The 22543-nt window shown below is 42.7% G+C and overlaps 1 protein-coding gene across 2 annotated transcripts in view; it reads right to left on the bottom strand.

Annotated features, from left to right (window-relative positions):
• Positions 1 to 3422: 3422 nt before the first annotated feature.
• SRL (sarcalumenin) overlaps positions 3423 to 22543 on the bottom strand; it is a 179633-nt gene continuing 160512 nt past the window's right edge. For both annotated transcript variants that reach the window (XM_085628461.1, XM_085628462.1), the window contains 3 exons: positions 13381 to 13497; positions 11828 to 12061; positions 3423 to 7687 (listed from right to left, as the gene is read on the bottom strand). In XM_085628461.1, coding sequence (XP_085484587.1) covers positions 6876 to 7687; positions 11828 to 12061; positions 13381 to 13497 — 1163 coding nt within the window. In that variant the 3' untranslated portion in view covers positions 3423 to 6875. The remainder of the gene's footprint in view (positions 7688 to 11827; positions 12062 to 13380; positions 13498 to 22543) is intronic.

Raw genomic sequence — 22543 nt, 5'->3', positions numbered from 1 at the left:
GCAGGCTGTGCGGTTCTTTGAGAATAGACATGCAGGAGGTTAATGTAGCCAAACTCTAGGACCTTGGGAGCCATATTGCTAGTTCGAGCTGTCTGGGGTTGGGGGTCTGATTTCACCGTGGTTCTGTGTGAAAGGGCCTGGCCTATTGGGGAGCTTCTCCTGAGGAACCATTGACATTTCCAGACGGGTCAAGAACCATGGTTGTGTGGCCCATATGCGAGCCTCCAGGATGAGAGTGCGGGACGTTTGCCAAAGCTTCTAAATCATGTATGGAAGGAGTAGGAGAGGAGGAAAACCATAGATGAATATTCCTGACCAATTTATCCATAGGGCATTTCCCTTGGACTGTTGGTGTGGGAACCTATAGGCGAAGCATTGGCATTTTGCGTTTGGGGCCATGGTAAGAAACCTCCAACGGTGGGCGTAGGACTTGTGGATGGAGTTCCCACCTGTGGACTTCTTGCCGCATCCTGCTGAGGTCTGCAAATTGTTGACCACACCCTTAAGGTACTCTGCCAGTAAGTTTATCTGATGGTGAACTGGCCAATGCCAAGTGTTTTGTGCCAATTTGGACAGCTCTGGAGAGTGAGTTCGGCCTTGCTTTTTGAGTTAAAACATGGTGGTCACTGTCTATTTTTATCAGCACCACTTTGTGCTGAACCTGATTTAAAAAGGCCCTGAGAGCTAGCTGGATAAACAGAAGATTGAGGTAATTGATGTGGAGTCCTTTTTGGTGTAGTGACCACATGCCCTGAACGGTAAACTTTTTAAAGTGCGCCTGAGAGTGAGGTGTCCATGGTGATGTCACCTGCAGAATCGGCTCCATGAAGGGACAGCCTTGCAACAGATTGTTGCTGTTCCATCACTGCAGAGAGTGATGGGTGCTGGCCTGAATCAATCCTAGATCTTTCCAATGACCCTCCTCTTGTGACCTTTGCTGAAAAGCTTGCACTCTAGCCTGACTGGAGTAAGCCTTGCACATGACTGGTTTGAGCACGGTTCCCAGAAAGGGTGGAATCTAAAGGTGCTGAAGGTGGGACTTGACAATATTTATGGTGAAGCCTTGATCATGGAGGAGGGATATGGTGGTCTGGGTGTGAGTGAGGCACTGCTGTTCAGTTGCCACTTGATCAGTTAATCTTCAAAGTAAGAGAATAATTGAATGCGGCTCCTTCTGATGTGGGCGGCTACCACAGCGAGGCATTTTGTGAATATTGTTGGGCAGTGGTGATCTCGTAAGGCAAAACTTTGTGTTGATAATACTGACCACTTACCACAAAGCGTAGGTAGCGGTGATTGGCAGGATGGATGGATATGTAAATGTAGGCGTCTTTCAGATCAAGAGCCGTCATTAAATCTCCTTGATGCAGCGGAGGGATGACATCCTGTAGCGTGACCATATGAAAGTGTTCTGAGCGGATGTACCTGTTGGTGGTTTGAGGTTGAGTATCGCCCTTAGAGACTAGTCTGTCTTTGGGATGAGAAAGTACAGAGAGAACAACCATTTGCCTCGATGATCCAGTGGTACTGGTTCTCTAGCTCCTTTGAGGCGGAGTGCCTCAATTTCTTTTTGAAGGTGACTAAGATGTTCTGCGGGAGGGTGTTTGCAAGGAGGTATATTTGGTGGGGTTGCAGTGAGCTCCAGGCAGCAGCCATTTTGAATGAAAGAGGTACCAATTGGTTGGAGGTGACCTCTCCCCAGTGCGGAAGAAACCCCTGTAATCTTCCCCCAGTTTGTATAGTGTGATTGGGAGCAAGGGAGTCACTGTTTGGAGAAAGCTGCTCCCTTTGCCACGCCTCCTTTGGCTCTACCTTTGGTATTGTTACCCCGTGAGGACCCCTGTGTTTGCTGCTGCTGCCTTTGGTAGGCAGGTGGGGAGTATGGGGAAGTGGTTTTGCTGCCTCCCATGTACTGTGACCTGCGAAAGGAACCCCGGGGAGAATCTGCTTGAAGGGCTCCCATCACCTTAGCTGTGTTTGTGTCTTTTTTTATAGATTTTCTACACATCTGATTGACCTGTGGTCGGAACAGGTGTTCCTCCGACAAACAGCAGGTTTAGCCAACGCTGCCATATTTCAGGCTTAAAGCCAGGCATGCTGGTATCAAGAGCACAGTTGATGGTGGCTTTAGAGATGTTTTTTTTATTGGCCACCAGCTCTTGCCTATGCTCTGTATATTGTTTGGGTAGGTGTTGTCGGAGCACTTCCATCCTATCCCATTGTGCTCTGTTGTATTGGGAGAGTAGGTCGACAAAATTTGCAATCTGCCACTGTGTGACAAATTGTACTGCCACCAGTGTACCCACTTCATCAATCCTCTTACTCTCCTTATCGGGAGGTGGTGCATCCAATGTAACCTGTGTGTTGGCACATTCCCATGCCGTGTGGACCACGATGGAATTTGGGGGAGCATGGCCACGGATGTAGGGGGGTCATTGGGGGAGGGTTTATACTTCTTATTAACCCCTAGTGTGATGACCCTAGCCTTGGCTGGTCCTTTAAGGTTTCAGGTACTGTTTTGAGTATCCCATTGAGCATGGGGAGGAACTGCAAGGTAAACTGAGTTTTTGAGAGGATTTCCACAGAAAGTCATCATCCTCCTGGACGACATGCATATCTGCCTTATGAAAGTTAGCGGACCTCTGTATAACCTTGTGATATGAGGTGTTGTCATCAGGAGGGAAAGGATTTGCTAGGTACAGATTGGGGTTTGTATCGCCCTGGGGATCGACATCATAGTTGTACCGTGTGTCGTCCCTGGGCTATGTGTCTAAGGGTACATCATAGGGTTTCTGTGGATACTCTGGTGAACCTGTAAGAGGTGGCGCATACGGTCCTGGCAGTAAGGGAGGAGGATGAGGTGGAGTAGGAGGAGAAGAAGCAGGAGGAAGGGGAATGGTCGTTGTCTTCGACTATGTCTTTTGTGCCTTGGGGAGTCATAGGACCTGGGCAATTTGTTCCTTGTAGGACAATTTCCTTTTCTTGGGGATTGTGTCCTGAGGTTTGGATGGGAATTTAGTCAAGATTTGCTTTTTGAGATAAAAAATCAGAGGATCGTAGACAAAGGATGAAGTATGCATATGGATTCCTGAAGATTGTTACGGAACAACAGGAATGGGTGAGTCAAAAAGGCCGGACACCCTGCTCTTAGGTGCAGAGCCTTTAAGTACACATCCAAACCCAATGGCGGAAAAAACAATGTAACAATAGAGCTGATGCTCATGTGCATCGCAAGCTAAAGTAAGAGTAAAAACACCTCATAGTTCAAAAGACTTCAAAGAAAAACAAGTTGCAAATGTCCGAGCCCAACACTGGATGGCAGGAGTATGCAGAGCATGTGCATCTACAGCCACACATGCTATGAACAAAGTATGACGGCAGAACATCAAGATGCAGATAATGAGAAACAACAGATACAGTCAGAGGGTTGTTCAACTTTTTATTGATTCATCGACATCTACTTTGTTAGCCTTAACAATTGGAAAGGATGTGACAGTTCTCATGCTTCCAATCACGACAAAGCCACAAGGGAAGTGAAGGCTGATTAACATTTGAGCGACTTTGGAACCGCAACAAAGAAAATCAAAGAGGGGGTTACACATAGAAAAAATGGGATACACCTAAAGGATAAAGGTTATGTGGGACACTAGTCATGAGATTTGTCTGCTGAGCAAAGGATAGGGGGCGGAGTTAGAGACGAACTTATGAAACAGACAGGGAAAAGAGAGACAAACAAATAATACATATAAATAGAAGTATGTGTTAACTGCTACTGCGCTGCTTCTTCTGCGACGCCTTATTTTGTAATCTGATTTATCTCCTTTGGTGCTAGTCTATCTCTGCCTGTGGCGTGACCTGCTATAAATGCTACCCCAAGGAGATCCAAGTTCTGTTCAATCTTTTGAACAGCCAAGCCAACTGTTCTGGGGAGTGCTGTATATTATGAAGCAGGAGGGCTAAGTTTTCAGGCTGCAATGATATTATGGTCCGGTATTTTCTGGAATAATCACACATGCCTGACACATTTTTACAGCCAGAGTCTTTATCAGTGTATGGTGAAGCAGCCATCATTACTTCACTCAACCAAGGAGAGTTGGAGTGTCCTGATAGTCAACTCCATTGGACTGACCTGTAAAGAATAGGTGAAGAATCTCTTAATGCTGAAAATAATTTGGCCCCTAAACATCCCCCTGCCTCGCTACTATCCTTTATATGAATATCTCCCTGGAATTGAACCTCTATGTTACTGTATCCCAAAGAGTGCAGGGGGTCCTTTTAAACTTTGTTCAAAAACCCAAATGAATCTATGTATTCTTATCTTTGCGGAACGGTTGAGGTTTACCCAGTTACTGTTGATCCAATTATAACTCCCCCTCCACTGTGTATTTATTTATCACCATCTTATAACCAACTGCTTTTTTTCAGTTTCCGAGCCATTGCCCCAACTAAGCAAAAGACTAGATTGTTCTAGGTCCAAAAACACAGGTCACTAATCAAAGTACTACTGAGTGTAGCCTGCCCACTACAACGTTTTCCACATTTAGTTTTATTTTACTTCCCCTTTCTAACTAAACATTTAAAAAATAAATTAGATGAAACTGAAGATCAGGGGGAGTGTAAAGCGTCCGGTAGCAAAAAATCATAAATCAATTGAAAAATTAACTGGCTAACAAAGGTTGGAATAGTCTGTGTTGACAGTTTATCAAAAGTAATAACACATAAAGCACCCCATTCTCCTTTAGAACCACCCTCTCTGCTTACTAAAAAGTACAAAACATAGCCGTACCCAAAGGTCAAGCCACACCTCAGGGAACAAGGTGGGACTTAAAATGTATAGCAGGCTAAACCTGGAAGTTCTAAGGAGGCGACTCTTGAGTAAAACTCATGTAAGTTGAAATTCTGCAGGCTGGTGAACTCTCCCTCAAGGATGCCTCCTAATTGCTTATAATGTTCTTTCCACTTTGATATCTCATTAGATATCCGCAAAGTTAGATATCCGCAAACTAGCTCTCCAGATAGCTCTGTTGTTGGATCTTTGTGTAACAGTTAATTTTTCACACAATGTATCTCTTAGCATCTGTATTTACTGGTGTAGCTAGTAGAGCAAGTCAAGGACATACACCCAACTGAAATCTTCTCAATAAGTAAAAGTTGGGGAAATAATGTTTATGGAATCTTTTCCATACAGTCTACTTAACTACCTTTTTAGTAAATGTGCCAGTGTGAGGTATTCGTGTCAATGTTATTTTTGGCACTCATTCCAGGTCACAATCAAACAACTATACAGCCCTGATCTAGCAATAGAGCCAGATAATGTCACAGGACAGAAAACATCTAATTAAAAATACAAGATACCAGGCATTTTCATAGGAAGTATCAACTTTAACCAACTGACCGTTGTTCACAACACCATTTTTATTTGCTAAATCATGGTCTTAGACTTCCATCATTAGGACGCCACTACAGCCCACTGCTAGAGACCCTGCTTATATTATCATCAGTGATCACAAACTGTTTTTCTTCAGCTCGTCTCTTGATCCTTTTCCCCATGTTACACCACTCATTTCCCTTCGCTAAACATCTACCTGAAGTCAAGGTGTGCATTTGTCCTTTACTCTAAGGGATCCTATTGTGACTTATTGAAACAAATGTGTGTTTGGGCTCTGTCATTCATTTTGCCAGTTTAGTGAGTTAAAGAAATGGTATCAATCTACCCACCCTTCACGTAAATTCAAAATGTAATTGAAAATGTTAAAAGAAAATGCACACCACCTTCCAGAAAAACCTGACACGCCTTTGTTGTTCCACTGAAGATACAGCATGCTTTCCTCTTTCGCATACTTTACCAACTATGCCAGCCACCACTGCCCTCACTATGTAATATTTGTCAGTCACATCCCCCTTCTACCCAATGCCTAAGAATTAAGCACTTACACAATGTGGCCTCAGCATTTAAGAGCCTGTTAGAGAATACAGATGAAGGCCAAGATGGACGAAATGGTTTGTCCCATTTAATTTTTCCGGATAAAATGCAGTATTATACAAAATGAAATATCTCTGCACTTTTTAAGAATACCCAGCCTAATGCCTCTCTCGTCTTTGAAGATATTTTATTTTCGTGGACTATTGTCACCAGATTATGTTGGGGATATGCAATAATTGAAGCAGTAATGGATCAATAAAGCCAATGTGGAACAAATATGTTATGAATAATTAATGTATACATAAATCTGGTCAGGAATTTTGCACATTATATGTTCAAATCTTATGATTATAAAATGGCTCAGACTGGAACCAAATAAATTAAACAAGATGACATTGCTGAGCATTTACTATGAACTCTACCTTGGTACTGAACTGTTCAGAAAACCTACCCATTGATCCCAAAGCTAGTCCTGTTTTCTTTGATTAACAGGCACACAGGTATTTGGAGTGTGTCTTCATAATACAAAATTTGGGAATTGAATTGTATTTTCCAAAAGAAATCTAGCAACCTGAACAAAGTAACCAGTAGTTTTGAAAGACCCACTTGAATCTTCTTGTTACGTAAGCCTTCAAACATTTAACTTCCCGTATCGTTTGGAATTTAATGACCTATCCAATGCAACTATGAATCTAGCTGTGATGCAGTGCTTTCATCCATTTTTAATTCTCTTTTTGTTACAATAATTTATAAAATTGCATGCCCATCATTACATTTATATTTTCCTTTCCATGCCCTACTCACTTCTCCTCCCTTGTCTATGCCTTGACTTAAGTCATGGCTATGGTCTGCTTGGTACTCAAAGGATTAATAAACCATGACTTATTTGACAGATAAGACAAAAGCTCATTCACCACCGGATCACATGAATGGCTGACAGGACACAGAAAGGTTATTGTTTTCTATAGCGGTTCTTTGGGGTCTCTCCGCATCCTGTTGTGTCACAGTTGAGAGCACCTGGCTTCTTCCCAAGGCCAATGCTGCCCAGGAGATCTGGAAGCTCATGGGTGATAGCTTTTTCAATTTTCTCAAGGAAACAGCCTCCAATGTAGGAACACTGCTGCGAAAGAAGCTTAAAGTTGGTTATGGGATTGACGCCAAAGAAGTCCTTGTAGGCCTCACGGTTGGGAAGGTCAAACTTGCTCACATTGGTCTTGGCCAGGATGGACTTGAAAATGAAGAACTTGTCTGGGTCATCAACGATGTCCTTGAAGACTAACTCCCCATCGCTGAAAAATGTCATCTTTTCTTTATATGTCTGCAGGTAGCGGTCAACCAGGAGGGCATGGATGCGGACCCGAATGGCATGCTGGCGAATGAAAGCAATCTTGTTTTCCAGTCTGTTTTCAATCACCTGATTAAGGTCTTCCAGAAGGGAGATCTCCTCTTTAAGGAACAGTTCTTTGTGTGTCTCAGGGTGGTAGTCTGTAGGCCAGAAGGAACTGACATAGACTCTTGGAGGCTCTGTGACATTGATCAGTGGAGCCAAGCTCCAGAAGAGGGCACCATAAACTCTCATTAGCTCTTGTGTTGCAAGACTGTCTGCTTTGTTCAGGATAATCCTGATTTGGGACTCACGACCCTTCAACTGGCGGAAAAGCATCTCCAACTCCAATCCAACATCTAGCTTTGTTGGGTCGAAGACTACAAAGATGAGGTCAGCTCTGTCAATGAACCACTGGCACACATCATTGAATGGGTAACCTTTAACAAAGGAAGAGAAGATATTGAGATCATTAGAACAAAAATTGATTTAGTTACCAGTACCTAATAATCCAATGGATTTATACTTCTGCAAACAAAAAGGCCAGCATGATTCCTCATGATGTTTCAAGGCATTATAAGGATGGCAAACATGAAGACAGAGTACATAGTAGAACACTGGGGTCCATATTGCTAGAGAATATTGTTTGTATTGTTTGATGTGCACCAATGATGTTACTGTTTTAGTAAAGTATTTGCACTGATTACGAATGTACCTCTATTCAAGTTTGTGTTGACTTTTCCCAGGACTTTCTATGGTGATTGAACTATGCAATACTTTACTAACCTCTTAATGTAGAGCTGTATAATTGAGACTAACATCTATAATTCAGGACACAGATTTTACTGAAAGCCCTACCATTCTAGAAAGCCTAGGGTTTTGTACCCAGAGATGAAATGGGCTTGAATAATATCTGATACAAGTTGAGTACTAAAGGATGCTTTCACGTTTCTGGTAGGACTGTCTGTGATTTCAGAAACAAGATTTAGGGTAGTGGCCAAATTCACCTTGCTGATGCTATAGGCCTAACTAAGCAAACAGGAACAGAAATTAGTACCAAATTTAGCATCAGTTTGAAATTCAGGAATATTATGTAAGAAAGAAAACAAGATGCGAAAATAGGTAACCTTATTAAAGTAACTTTTGAACTGGAAATTGAGTGAAGCGAAAGACTAATGTACAACCATTACGAAATGCTAATGACTTTAGCTGAAAAACTGGAAAAATAATCATGGAATAAAATATCTTCAGTAGTGATCTATTCATGGGACTGTAGAGATAGAAAAGACAATCTCTGCTATCCAGCTGCAGTACAAACTGTTTCAGACAACCCTTACATCTCAATCCTCCAAAAAGAAAAACGAGAACATCTGCTGAACCTGTTGACTAATTCAGTGCATATGTTAATATATTTCTTCTCCGATACAAACTGAAAAATATACAAGCTGATTCTTTTACATATGATGTTTATCAAGTTCCCAGAGATCATCATCGGGAAATTGGGAATCAAATGGAGGAGAAACTGAATCAAGATTCTGTTACCACACATCCAAGCTTTAGGGAGCTAACTAAACATATCTTTCTAGAACAGACATGGATTGCAGAGGAACTGATTTACACATATTATTTCTTGTCATTCAGTAATCCACAAGACTGTCTACAAGTTTCCACCATTGAATCATGGACAGACCTTCATAGTCAGACCTCAACAAAGGAAAGATCATACTCACACCTACTTGTTCTCCTCTCACAGGTCCCTCCCATTAAATTTCTTAACAGATCAGATACGCTGACACAGACGAGATGGGAGAACCTGTATCATAGTCCAGCATTCCTAATCTTCACAGTGTTGCCCCAGCCTTTTTAGGATGCAAACATACGTATATGCGTATGAGTGCTTGGAAGTTGTAAAGGAGGTCTGAAGAAGTTCAATGAGGACAAGTTATTCTTTCAGATGGAATAGGTACTGCCTATGAGCGCTTCCAAAGGCCATGATCATTTGCACTATTACATTGCACCTATTTATCCCATGTTTGGCAGCTTGTTGGCTCAAGTCCTCAACACAGGTCTATGGCCGTTCATGTTTAATTTTCAAAACACTCACCTTTTGGGGTTTCTCTGAAGTTCTCAAAGGGGCATCAATACCTTTATTGATTCCCCTTTGAGAACTTTAAAAATACAGTTCTAACAATGCACGGAAATGGCGCCCTCAAATGACATGCACAACTGTGAGTGAAGATGTTTCTTGTACACTTTGGTTGATTTTAATTTGATAAGTCTGTTAAATTTTCCTTTGACAGTTTTTAACTGTACATAGTTCTTTTGTCTCGCCTGCCTTTCAACCTTCATGCCATCATTTGGCTTTCAATTTACATGCCAATCAGAGAGTTTCTGTTCCAGTTTCCTTTACCAATATTTCTATTCCTGCTGAATAATTTTTTAACACCCCTGATGATAAAAGAGGTTTACATTATTATAAGAAAAGGACTAAAGAATCCATTGTGGCAATACAACTGCATGTGGAGTTTTGTTTTGGTGTCAAGGAAAAAGTGTTGAAAGGTAGAAAGGTTTTTGCATTCACTTATGCTATAAAAAATGCAAACAGCCTTGTCACACTTCCTGTCAAAACTCACTATGCAACGAATACTTGACTACAATGCTGCTTTGTATTTTAGTGTTTTGATGCCCTAAAGAACATGACAGATTGCTACTGCAAACAACAGCTAAAACTATCATTCAAAATTATGTTAGAATATGTACTCATATGCCAGTCAGTCAGAATAACTTTATTTCGCCATCACAATGAAGGCATATAAAGTATACTACTCATAAAACATCTCAGTATTGCAATAAGCTTAAAATACAACAATTCCAAATTTCCAGCAACAAATACATGTTAAAATATAGTAATCTCATTAGAAAAATAGAAAAAATATAATTCATGTACACGCACAGTTATTGGGACAATCGGTAAATCAGTTCTTATATTAGATATAAAGTTCATCGGATTAAACGTCTCTTTTTTAAAGCTGATAAAAGAAAAGACGCTACTGAAAAACATGTAAAGGGGTCGGATAATCACTGTAAAAAGTAGAGGGCCACACGACACTGTTTAAAATTCATTTTACGCAACAGTGGGACAATAAACCTTTTTCTTTCATCACAGTAATATTTACAAAAAAACAGGAAGTGCAAATCATTCTGAATAGATCGATCTTCACATGCAAAAAATGGGAGGTCGGAAGCTGCATAAATATTTCGTGAAAGGCCCGACATCAAAGGGATGTAGTTTAACCGAAATCTCACCAATATAAACCTGTGTTGTAAATTAGTGACGAACGATAAATAAGTTAAATTCATATCCATTTGCATAATTTTCGGGGCGTCAGGAATGCTCTAACTGTCGATAAGTTACTATTTGTAAAATTCCGTCTTGCCTGCAGCCTAGACAAAAGGTGAGTTTTTAGATCTTTTTTAGAAATAGACTGGCACGATATGGGGTCAACAAAAAGATGGTGTAACCCTGATGCTTTAAGAGTAGATTCGACATAGCGTAGCTGTGGTGTCTGTGCAATTGTTTCTCAATGCACTTCCTTTATATAAAAATGTTGGAATGTTACTTTGTACTTGTCAATGTATTCTATGTAATACTTTCTTAGAATGTTTGGGCCAGGCACTGGAATTGCTTCACAGGCAGTTGGAGCTACCACCTTGAGCCCTTTACACCTGTACTCCTGTCTATCCTGTTGTCTACAATAAATCTACAAAAAGAGTGAAGACTCCTGGCCTGTGTGATTTGCTGTACAACTTTATTGAAGAAAGGACACTTCAATAGCCAACTGACATTTCCCGCACCATCTAATTTCAAAACTTCATTTATAATATCCCTTGTGAGAGAGAGAGTCTCCTTCCGCCATACCGAGTGCCACATTAGAATTGGTGCCACACAAATTTTGTCAGCTATGTAGGGGACACTTAGTTCCGTGTGACAGTTAAAGTTGGAGCATGACTTTGGTAATGAGACAAACTTTTTTTTTTATAGTCTTCTGTACATTGTAGTTGAGAGCAGTCTCTAATGCCCCAAACAGCCGCTCCATAAGTGGCAGCAGATACCGTTTTTGCCTCATAAACTGTCTTTATTGCTTCAATGGGTTTTGAGCAATTTTTTGTATAAATTTAATATGCTATAGTAGTGACTTTAAAGTGGTCACTAAAGGTCAAAGTGCACAATCTGATTTGAGATCATGCTCATCGACTAGGGAAAACGACACTCCTAACAGCTAGTACTCAAAAAACACTATACTCCATCTTAATGGTATTCATTTTTATCAACCCACCACAAACAAAACATGTGATGTGTACTAATGTACAGATTACTGTCAGGGAAATTAGTATCATTATCTATATTATTACCTTGTCAGGATTCAAGATGGAAATAGTTATATAGAAAGTACAAATTATTTTACTTATTTGGTATTTTCAACTTAAGTGAAAGTGTGCACTTTACTAAACTGAAATCATTGGGACTTGGAGATTGTCCTTGGGGAGCCCCTGACTCTCTGTGAAAATTTAGGACATACCTCTCTCTTGTTGTTTCCGATTTTCGATGATACCTGGCGTGTCAACAAAGGACACCCTCTCAAGCAGCTTGTGAGGAAACTCAATTCCAATCAGCTTCTCCAGAAAGTTCTGGCCAAACTTCTCCAAAGGAGAGAAGGATCGCGCACTGTCCGCTGCCATCACGATACCCTCAATGGTCTTCACTTTTGGCCCATGCATAAGGACGGTGAACTCAGAGGTAGTTGGCTCCGCACCTGACAAGAGAGTGAACCCAGGTCAAGAACTAAAAAACACATAATAATACAGTTGTAGTACACCTATGCTCCCAAAATCCAGCAACCTTTTTGGTCTCTCTTTGACAAAGCACTTTGACCATGTACAGTACTACATTGCCTTTTGGCTAGGTTCACGGTATACAAATACCACATACATACATAACTAGCATATCTGCCTCCTTCACACACAAACTGACGACATGCTCCTATTTCCAGATTAAGTAAATAGAAGGGCAATATTCCTTTTCATCCTTTCTTCCTTTTTCTTTTGTCCGTTATCTCAGGAAGGTACATATTATTTTAGAGGAAAACAAGACCAACCTAGAAGAGAAGTTAGTGGTATTGGAAAAAGGATGGAAAACTAACCACTATCCCCACTAATAACTTCTCCCTTACAATGTTCCCTCTCAAAATAAAAATGTTTTTGCCCACTCAATTAAATGTCTGAAGATAGTAATCTTCCTTCATCCTTAGCACATATACCAATTATCTCACTGTAGAATTATAACCCATGGACATGCCTAGTCCATAATAGTACTAATTCATTCTCATGTGTTTACAGACTCAGAGTGTTTGATAGAAAAGTATCAGCAATAATATTCCCAATTAACAACTGTGTAAAGATTTGTAATGAAAATTGCAAATACGGGATGGTCTAATATTTGGGTTGGCAATGACATTTTGGAATAAGTCAATGAGATGTACTTCTGAAGCTTCCCATAACAAGCAAGGTATTCTGTCTGGATGGGTTACTCAAATGGAACGCTTTGTAACCTACTCCGAACACATACGTACCTCAGAGAGGAATTGCATTGCTTGTGGAGGACTTGCTGAGACAGTTTCTGTGCTAAAGATATGCAGGGCAGCGGAAAGGCAGAATGTCTTTGACCTTGCTCATCTGCCAATAGTAAAAGTGCTATGTCGAAAGCCGACTGCACACATTTTTGATTATGTGTAATCTAGTTATTTTTTTATTACTGAAAATCTACACGGAGCTAATTTCTACAACCATATACAGCAGTAGTTAACCCTTGGAGAGGAATAAAAGTCAGCAAGTACCTTGCCTTAAAACTTCCTGTAGTCACTATTTTTGTCCTTAGACAATGATGCATGCATCACACCAACCTATATGGCAGTGCCATGTTTAAGCCTTGAATAAATTGCATACTGAGATTGTGCAGCTTTGACCAATAGCCAGAGATGTTTAGTTAGCCCCTGTACAGGGTTAATAGCCTTATCACATACTCAGAGTTGCTATACCATTATCTGTCCACTTTCACTAGCACAGCTCGTGTTACCTGTATACAGCTGGTAAGGGGATTCGTCCAACCCCAGAAGGTAGTTGATCATGGTGGATTTGCCAACACTCCATGGTCCAAGGAACAGCACCATTGGCTTTGAGGTGATTTCTCCATCTATGAGAGGTAACAAGAAGAGGCAAGAGAAAAAACATAAGCCTCTGTTTGATGCCAGACCAGATCCCAGCAAGCATTCCATAAAAACAAATGGAAAGAATTTCAGAATCTTTGGCTTTGAAAGGCAAAATCGGAGTATATGACAACATTCCATCTCCACCAGTCAAATAGTTTACATGCCTTTTGAAATGAACAAGCTTTGGTCATGCGGAATACTCCATATGGGGAGGAGGCAAAGGTTACAGTCAAAGCTATCCCACAGCTGTTCATCAACCCCAGACCCAAGGAGCAGTTTTAGTCAGTCTTGTTGTACGCACCCTCCCAACCACATCATTTTGCCTACAGTTAAATATGTCCATATTAACCCAAAGCCTCTAGAGCTTTGGGTTAATATGGACATATTTAATCTATTCTATAGCGAACATTTTGGGATAGTGAATGTATATATCTATTCTCTGAGTCCATAAATCTGAATACAAAAGCGTACCCGACCTCCAGAGGACCTTGAGTCAAGCTTTATTTTGAGGACCTAATAATTAAGGTTCCAATAACAATCAACAATGCGTAGGACAAACATTGTTTAGAAAAGTCCATTTGCCTATTAAGGATTTATGTCAAAAATGTGTTGGTTGTTGTCTGCACTGTTTATATTGTATATATGTGAGTAATGTAATTTTCTGATAATAACTGCGATTTTATCCAAAGGGTATGTTTTAAAACATATTGGTCTATGGAACTGAAAAATATATACAAAGAAAAGATATGAGAAATTGCTCAAAGCCCATTGTTAATAAAAAAAGACTCATGAGGCAAAAATAAGAGTTTAATTTATTGTTTCAGCGGTATCCTGTTTATATAATTGTTCTGATTCCTTCCTCTGAATTCCTGAATAGAATCACTCTCCTACCATTGTAACGCTGCAAATGTTACCATATCATCATCTAACCAATCCATCACAGAGGGAATGCAAGAGAACAGTGACATTTCCATTTCCTCTTCATCATATATAAGTATAAGCTCTGTTTCTTTACTATTTACTACAAAATTTGGATCACTCAAGGCCATTCCCAAACCGATTCACTGTCTTGCCTTCCTAGGCTACCACTTCTCCCAGGTGCACAGAATTTCTATGTCCTGTCAGCAGCCTCTGAACTGACTGCCACTTTTCTTACACACAGAGCAGCAAGAGAGCAAGCCTGTAGCTACCAGTCTTTCAGTCTTCTCTTTCCATTCTTTCACCCCAGTTTAGGCAATCCATTTCACTTCTCTAATTCTAGTTTGTACTTACAAACGCAGCTAGAGCTGCTCAAAAGCTACTTCTATTCCATGAACAATATATGTGTTTGCAACACCTAATAAAAAGGGATTCTCACTGTAGCCAAGGGAAAGAATAAACTACTACACAATTATAAAAACAATTCCACCTTGCCAAAATTAAATTCAAGTTTACAATGTTCATGATTTAATCCTCGTCAGCATTACTCTGATCTTAAGTATGGCCATGCATCCAACACAAAGATTAATACTATAGTATCCTTCATCCATATTATAAAAACATATCAAACATTCTCCACATTTATCATAAATTAAATTGTTAAAATCCAACATGTTACAAAATGAAAACAAAAATCAATGAATTTCATCCACTTATCGTAACAGGCAATACAAACAACTTGTAGCCCTGTATACACAATCATGAGAGAGCCAATGGGGACTACAAATTCTCGTTTAGAGTCTTCCCTGTCTGATACTAGTGGCCCACTCTGGTCAACACATCATTTCAGTGCTTACTCATGTATTCCACCTTCCTCAGGACAAAGTCACTGTGTGCGGCGGAAGAAGCTCTATCATGATGCGCCTTTCGCCAAAATATCTGTCAGCACAGGATGCATGAAAAGTCACTGAAGCTGCTGAGTAACACACTTCCATTGGTCCTTACCAATATATGGATTTGTCTTGATAAAAGACCTACAAAAGGACAACACAAAACAGGAAACCTTCAAATGCAAGCATGTTTTCTAAATAAAAGAGACTGAAAAGTTAGGAGCTTCTCCTAAAACACAATTAAGGAAAGGATCTATTTTTAAGATTAAGTATAAGTGGCTCTTTAAGCATTTGAAACTGAAGTATAAGGATACCTTGTGAAAATAAATTTGGGCATAGCACCTTTTAGTAGGACTGTTTCCAGATGGAGACTACATCAACTACTATCTTTGATTGTACAGATTAAATACATAAAGCTTAAGGAAAGGATGGTTACTTTGTACTGGGGGAGGTAGAATATGGTTGTAATTACCAAAATGCTGCATTAATGTCATCGGGAGGGCCACTTGTAGCAAACGGAGATGAGACCGTATGAGAATGTGTTATCGTGATCTCACTTATGATTATGTAGACAGGGCAATATGCCATGATAATACGTGAAAACTGTTTCCTAAGTTATTTCATTTTGTCTACCAGGAGGAATAAATGAACGTCTTGATATTTGTTTTATTTCGTAGGTGTGCAAGTTAAATTTGAATAATGTTGTGTAATTAATAAGCTGAAAAGACTAAATATGTTGATTTATCTAATAATATAATTACTTAATAAAGCTATGTGATTAATCGTGGTGTTGGGCCATGGTCGCAGCTGACCACATAATAATTCTGAATAGGTTCAAATCTTAGAATTTAAGCAATTATAGATGCACAATGAATGAAATATTGGCAACAGGGAAGAGTTTTGATTCAAACCATATATGTGTTGGCATATGTCACATTTAAGGGAGCTATTGGCTCTCTTTCCTGAAATTCAGGAGTGAATGTTAGAAAGAAAGATTAGCTAGGGCTGTGCTTTGTTGGCACAGATGAGAACAGGGCTGAACTGGGTAACCAAAAGCAGCTCTGACAAAATCCTCAAAAATGCCCCACTCTCGGGCCCAACGGTATACCTGTAGAATTCTATAAAAAGGCTGCCACACCACTCATGCCCTATTTGCTCAATATGTACAACGATAGCCTGGAGAGAGAAGAATTGCCAAGGGACAAGCGCCTAGCAACGATAGTCGTAATATACAAACCAGGCAAACCGCCAAAGGAATGCACGTCGTATCGGCCGATTTCATTAATAAATGCAGAAGCTAAAATACTGGCGAAAACATTGACAGTCAGGCTACAACCACATCTTACAATATTGATACACCTGGACCAATCAGGATTTATGCCGGGCCGTAATACAGCGCTCAACCTGAGGCGATTATGTGGCGTCATGGCACGCATACCTACCATACAAGAGGACGCCGTTATCCTTTCTTTAGACGCTCGCATGGCATTTGACCTTGTCGAATGGCCCTTCCTTTTCGCGGTCCTTCAGCGTCTGGTTTTTGGCCCCAGGTTCTGTGCGTGGGTCCAGCTGTTATACACCAAACCCCTGGCACAGGTAGTGGTAAACAGACGCATCTCAGCGGCCTTCCCACTGGGAAGGGGTAAAAGGCAGGGGTGCCCCCGTCACTGCTCCTATTTGCATTGATGTTAGAGCTGCTGGCGGCATAGATACGGCAAGACTCGGTTATCCAAGGGTTGAAATGGGCAATGGGATGGGAAGACCGTATTTTGCTGTATGTGGATGATGTGTTGCTGTACATGGCATCCTCGGAACGTTCCATTACTAGCCTATTGGACATCTGCGCTGCATACGGGAAAGTCTCAGGATACACTATAAATTGGGCAAAATCACTCCTACATGTATTGCATGGCCCCCCTCCGGGCTGTGAACTACAAATTGAGGCCAGAGGATTTAAATACCTCTGGTTATATATCACACCCCAGCCTGCGCAATTTATTGAGGAAAACCTCATGGAGCCACTAAAAAGATTTAGCCGTGATGTGAAACACTGGAGATCATTACCGTTGTCACTGCTGAGGAGAGCAGCCCTCTTCAAAATGATGGCACTACCTAGATTCTTATACACCCTGCAAAACACCCCATTCCTGGTTCCCTCCACGTACTTCAAAGCGATTGACTCCGAAGTAACCAATCTTCTTTGGGACGGAAAGCCAGCTCGTATAGCAATGCACAAACTGGTACGGGGCTGGTATAATGGCGGAATCGCTTTGCCTAATATGAAAATGTACTACTGGGCCTCGCAGCTTATGGTCATAAACCAATGGCTGCATGCCTCTCAGGAAGAACCAGTTTTCCCGTATGGACAGATATGCCCTTCCGGCTGAGCACATTATGGGTGCCCTGTATAACACCTCGAGGAAGAATACCCTCACGGATCCTACAGCACACACTGTTTGGATATAGCACATTGCACAGCGAGCACTAGGATGGGAGGGAGTTTTAACGCAGGCTACGCCACTCTGGGAAACCCGGCGGCTAGGCAAACTACGCAACACCCAGGGATTCAGACAGTGGGACCTCATAGGTATCTCCAAGATAGGAGACCTGTGGAAGAAGGAAGAAATGATTGCTTTCGCTCAACTAAGAGACACGTACGGCCTGGCGCCAATGGAAATATTCCGTTATATGCAGATCAGGCACACACTTACGGGAGTCATCCCACCTGGAACGCAACTACCAGAGGCCTCACCGTTAGAGGACAGACTCCTTACAGATTACATGTGCAAAAAGGCCATCTTCCAAACATACCGGAAAATAATAAACTATCAATGTAGGAAGGTGGAATCTGACTGCATGGTTGCCCCCACTTTTTTCCTGGTGTTTGAATGGTTTTTGACTAGTCTGGCTGGGATCCTGCTATCCAGGACCCCAGCCTATCTGCTTACTCCCTTAAATGACTGGTGTGCATATTAGATGCACTAGTGATTGGATACGGTGGTACCTTATGAGCCCCTAGTATATGGTACCTTAGGTACCAAGGGCATAGGTACTTCACAGGCCTACCAGGGGCTGAAGCATGTATTATGACACCCCTGGGAAGCAGGCTAAATCTGACACCACAGGCCTGCCACTGCAGCCTGGGTGAGGTAGTGTTAGCACTCCTCACTGAGGTATAGGTTCCTATATCTCACCATACACACACATATAAACCTATCAGCCACCCCTATGGCAGGCCCTATCAATCCTGAGGGCAGGGTGCTTGGTTTACAATGTGAGGGGGTGCCTCTACCTGAGCAGGGCCCCTCTGCAGCTGGCAGGGTCTATTCCTTGTGGCTGTTTGTGGATGCGGTTAAACCAGATACTCTTAAGTGCATTATCACCTCTCGGTTAATGCTTACTTTGGAATGACTGCATCAAAACATGTCGTGTTTGGTGTCAAACAACTTGGAATCATACCCCCACACCAGTAACTGGTGTGGGAGTATGATCCCACCCTTTTAGAGAGGACGACATGTACCTACTGTGGTAACACGGTAGAAATCTGAAAGAGCCCTGGCATCACAAAATGGATGCCACCAGCACAGACACTGGGCTGCCCTCCTGCTGCTGACTGAAACTCGCAGTGGAGGAGGCCCAACAATAGGCATCCTGTCACAGGGAGGTGTCACTACCTTCCAGACAGGATTTAGTGTATTGGGCTGGGTGCACTTCTAGAGTGCTTTGAAGTCCTGCACTGGGGGAGCAGTAGGCCACTCTGTGCATATGCCAGCTCAAACCGGTTCAGGGGCTACCTGTCCCTGCTCTGGCGCGAAACTGGACAAAGGGAAGTGGGTGTAACCACCCCCTACCCTGACCCTCCCAGAGGAGTGGTCCTAGAGCTAGTCCCTCCCCTATCTTCAGTATAAGATAGCAAACCTTGCCATTGCAAAGTAGATAACCCTGGACGACGCTCTACAAAGAAGAATCCTGGCCCTTCAACGTTCCACTAACTTTGGAAGACAGAAGAATCTCCCTTGGAGTCAAGGAGTGACTCCCCTGCTTGGCAGGCACCAAAAACTCTAATCTACGGTTGCAAACTTTCCCGCTCCCGCCGGAGTCCGAAGTCCCTGCAGCCCCGGAAGTGGATTTCCTGACTTCTCGACGGCCATTGTGAGCCCCCGGCAGAGCTGAGGCGATTGGACCCCACGAGTGACGAGGAACAGCAATACCCGGGTACCGTGCACTATTGTCGAGTGCAACCCCTTCACGACGTTCTATGAACTTGTGCATTGGACCATTTGTGGCCCAAGCCTCCAGCAGGTTTTGCAGCGAAAATCAGAGGCCTACCCCGTCCCGAGTGACCGTGGGCTCCTGTGAAGCATTTCCTCAAGAGGCGTCTTCGCGATCCCTTGCCCGTTGGCTTGTGGGTCCCCCGAAGACTTTCTTATCGACTCAAAGGGCTCCCCTGGTTGCTCAAGGCCTGCCCTCACTCACCCTCGCTGGGTGAGTCCCTCAGACCTTGCTGGTCTGTGCCATTGACTAAATTCACTTTCCACGAGACTTGCTGTTGCCAAAGCTTGTTGGCTCCAATCCGGTTGCCGACACCACAGTCAGCTGCAGACGTCGTGGGACACTCCGAATCCAGCTGCTGGTCATCGTCGATCCTTCCTGGACCTCGTGAGCGAAGAGTCAAAATACCCTTGATTACCTGAAATCACCCGACATCCGTGGGCATCCATCTTCCTGGCCCCGGGTCACTGGCAAGTGACTGTGAACACTGTCCCTTCAATTTTCAGGTCATCTGCATCTCGAATCCAGCCTTAGATTCCACCGGACACTTCTTCAGTCGCCGCAAGCAGCAAGTCTTCTTTGGTCTCCATAGAAAACAGTGACGCGACCCGACACCAAAAGACACCTATGCACCCGGCTTCCCTGGGTGGGTTAACCAGTGCCCTAGTGTGTGTTGGCCCTCGAATTACTTACCTTGTAAGTGGCTTGCTTGTAGACTTCCTCGAAGTACCCTAAAACTTTAAAAATTAAACCGCGACTTGCTCCATTATAATCAATAGGGAACCCGCAGCTGTGTTCACACACTGCATGCGTCTCCCGTGGGTCTGTTACTTACCTGCTTTCACTGCAGTAGTGAAGCCCCAGCGATTCTACAGGCCCTAGGCCTTGTCACTCTGCAAGTCGACTTTCCTAAACCTCTTTTTTAGTATATGGTCTGGTACTTGAATGTGTTCCTGGCTTCTAATCTCATAAAGAGATTAGTAGAGTGTGTCTAGAAATAAATACATATATATACCTGTGTGGGGTCCTTTCATTTGGTAATTCAAGAGATTATAAGGTAAAACAAACTGCTTTACATTCCTCTGAGACTTAGCCTGAAGGCTGCTCTCCACAGCTACCACTAGGATAGCTTTCTTTAAAAGGTTGTTTTAAACCTATCTACCATAAGAGTCGAATTGGACTGGTGCAAGGTGGCCACTATAACTAGTGACCAGCATATGCCAGGCTAACTTCTCACAATCAACCAGGCCTCACAACGGCCTTAAGGGAAAGGTGGCAAATGGACATTGGAGAACTGGATGAAACAGACTGGCAGGAGGCACTCGCATCTCCGTGAGAGGTTGCGATCTCCTCCAAACTCAAATTAGTGCAACTGAAAATCCTTCACCGCATGTATTACACGCGCATTACAATGTACCGACTAGGTCGATCACCCACACCCGTCTGCTTGCGACAATGTGGCCTACGAGGTACGTTCTACCAAATCATATGGGATTGTCCACGGATCACACCTTACTGGGAGGCGGTCATGAGCACGATCTCTCGGGTCAGTGGAGCCACTGTCCTGCCAGAACCAAAAAGGTGTCTTCTTAATATTTGGGAACCTACAGATCTGAACCTGAGGACTCAGGACTGGGCGGAACTGGGGATGGTGATTGCGAAACGTAACATAGCCCAGCATTGGGGAACGGGGCTGACTCCCACCTATCGACAATGGGGATGTGATATGGACAGAGCAATGGTAGCGGAAAAAGCAGTTTACACGCATAGAGGGTGCCCAAAGAAATGGTCAAGGCTATGGGGTAAATGGAATGTATTCCGGGGCAATATATGCGAACCCCCGCAGGAATAATCGATATCCGATGTCAGTGATTAATGGGTATGTGACAATAATAAGATATGCTTACTTATAATGCTCTGTGACGTACTGCCAATGAATAGAGTCCTTTGATAGTGTATTAATGACTAATGTGAGCATCTCATCGTGTAATACGTGAATTTTTCCCTCCACCGTGTACTACAGTTACATCTAATGCTTTGCTGTGAATGCTAACAGAGTAAAAGGCCAATAAAATGTCTTTTTTATAAAATGCCCCACTCCATTCTTCTCTTCACTCTCTCCATCTGTCGTTTTTTCCCTCTCTCCTATCTCTTTTTTCCCGCTCTGATAGCTGGCATGCTATCAGTTCCCCTTTTCAACTCTTCCTCTCTTTCCTGAAGCCCCCTTTGCCTGTTGCAATTAATACTGGAAAGCTGTGGAAAGTGAAAGAGTGCCAGTAGTGGCCCTGGACTTTCAAAACCCAACTAATATAGATTGTCTATGTTATACTGGGGTATGGTCAGTGACTAGAAAGGGTGATGCAAGAAAAGCCTGCATTTAATTTGAAAGTCTGGAGTTTAGAAAGGATGAACCTGAGGTTCAATAGTGCAATAGTTTGTAGCCCCATAGCAGTAGATTTTGTGCAACAGACCTGGGGTATACTGACATACAAATGTGGATGGCCTATCCCCGCAGGGGTTTTCCCGACCAGGTTTTCCCACTCAGCGTTCTTCCTGCCAACAAAAACACCGTCATCCCAGGACCTACTTAATTCAGGCTGCAGCGCGACAGCGCAGCGGCAGTGCCACTGAAACGCTAAAGGCATGCCAAAGACAAGCCCGTCTGTCAAAGTCTGTCCCTTGACTGGGGACAGCGTCACAACCCCTGGCCCTCTTGACCCCTGAAGATACACCTTCGCCAAGCTCTACACCCTCGACCCCGGAAACAGCAACAAACACTGCCACAATGCCAGCCCACGCTCCACGGTAGGACCTTTCACCTGCACCCACTGCCGCTTCACCTGCCACTGCACACACACCAGCCTACCTACCAGCCCTGACCCGCACACACCACCTGAACAAAAACACAAACTCGCATGCGCCCTTTTCAACACACATACGATATGCAAAC

Source organism: Triturus cristatus, chromosome 10 (genome assembly GCF_964204655.1).
Source record: "Triturus cristatus chromosome 10, aTriCri1.1, whole genome shotgun sequence".
NCBI lineage: Eukaryota > Metazoa > Chordata > Amphibia > Caudata > Salamandridae > Triturus > Triturus cristatus.
The sequence above is the reverse complement of the archived record's forward strand: the minus strand, read 5'-3'. Positions and strand labels throughout refer to the sequence as shown.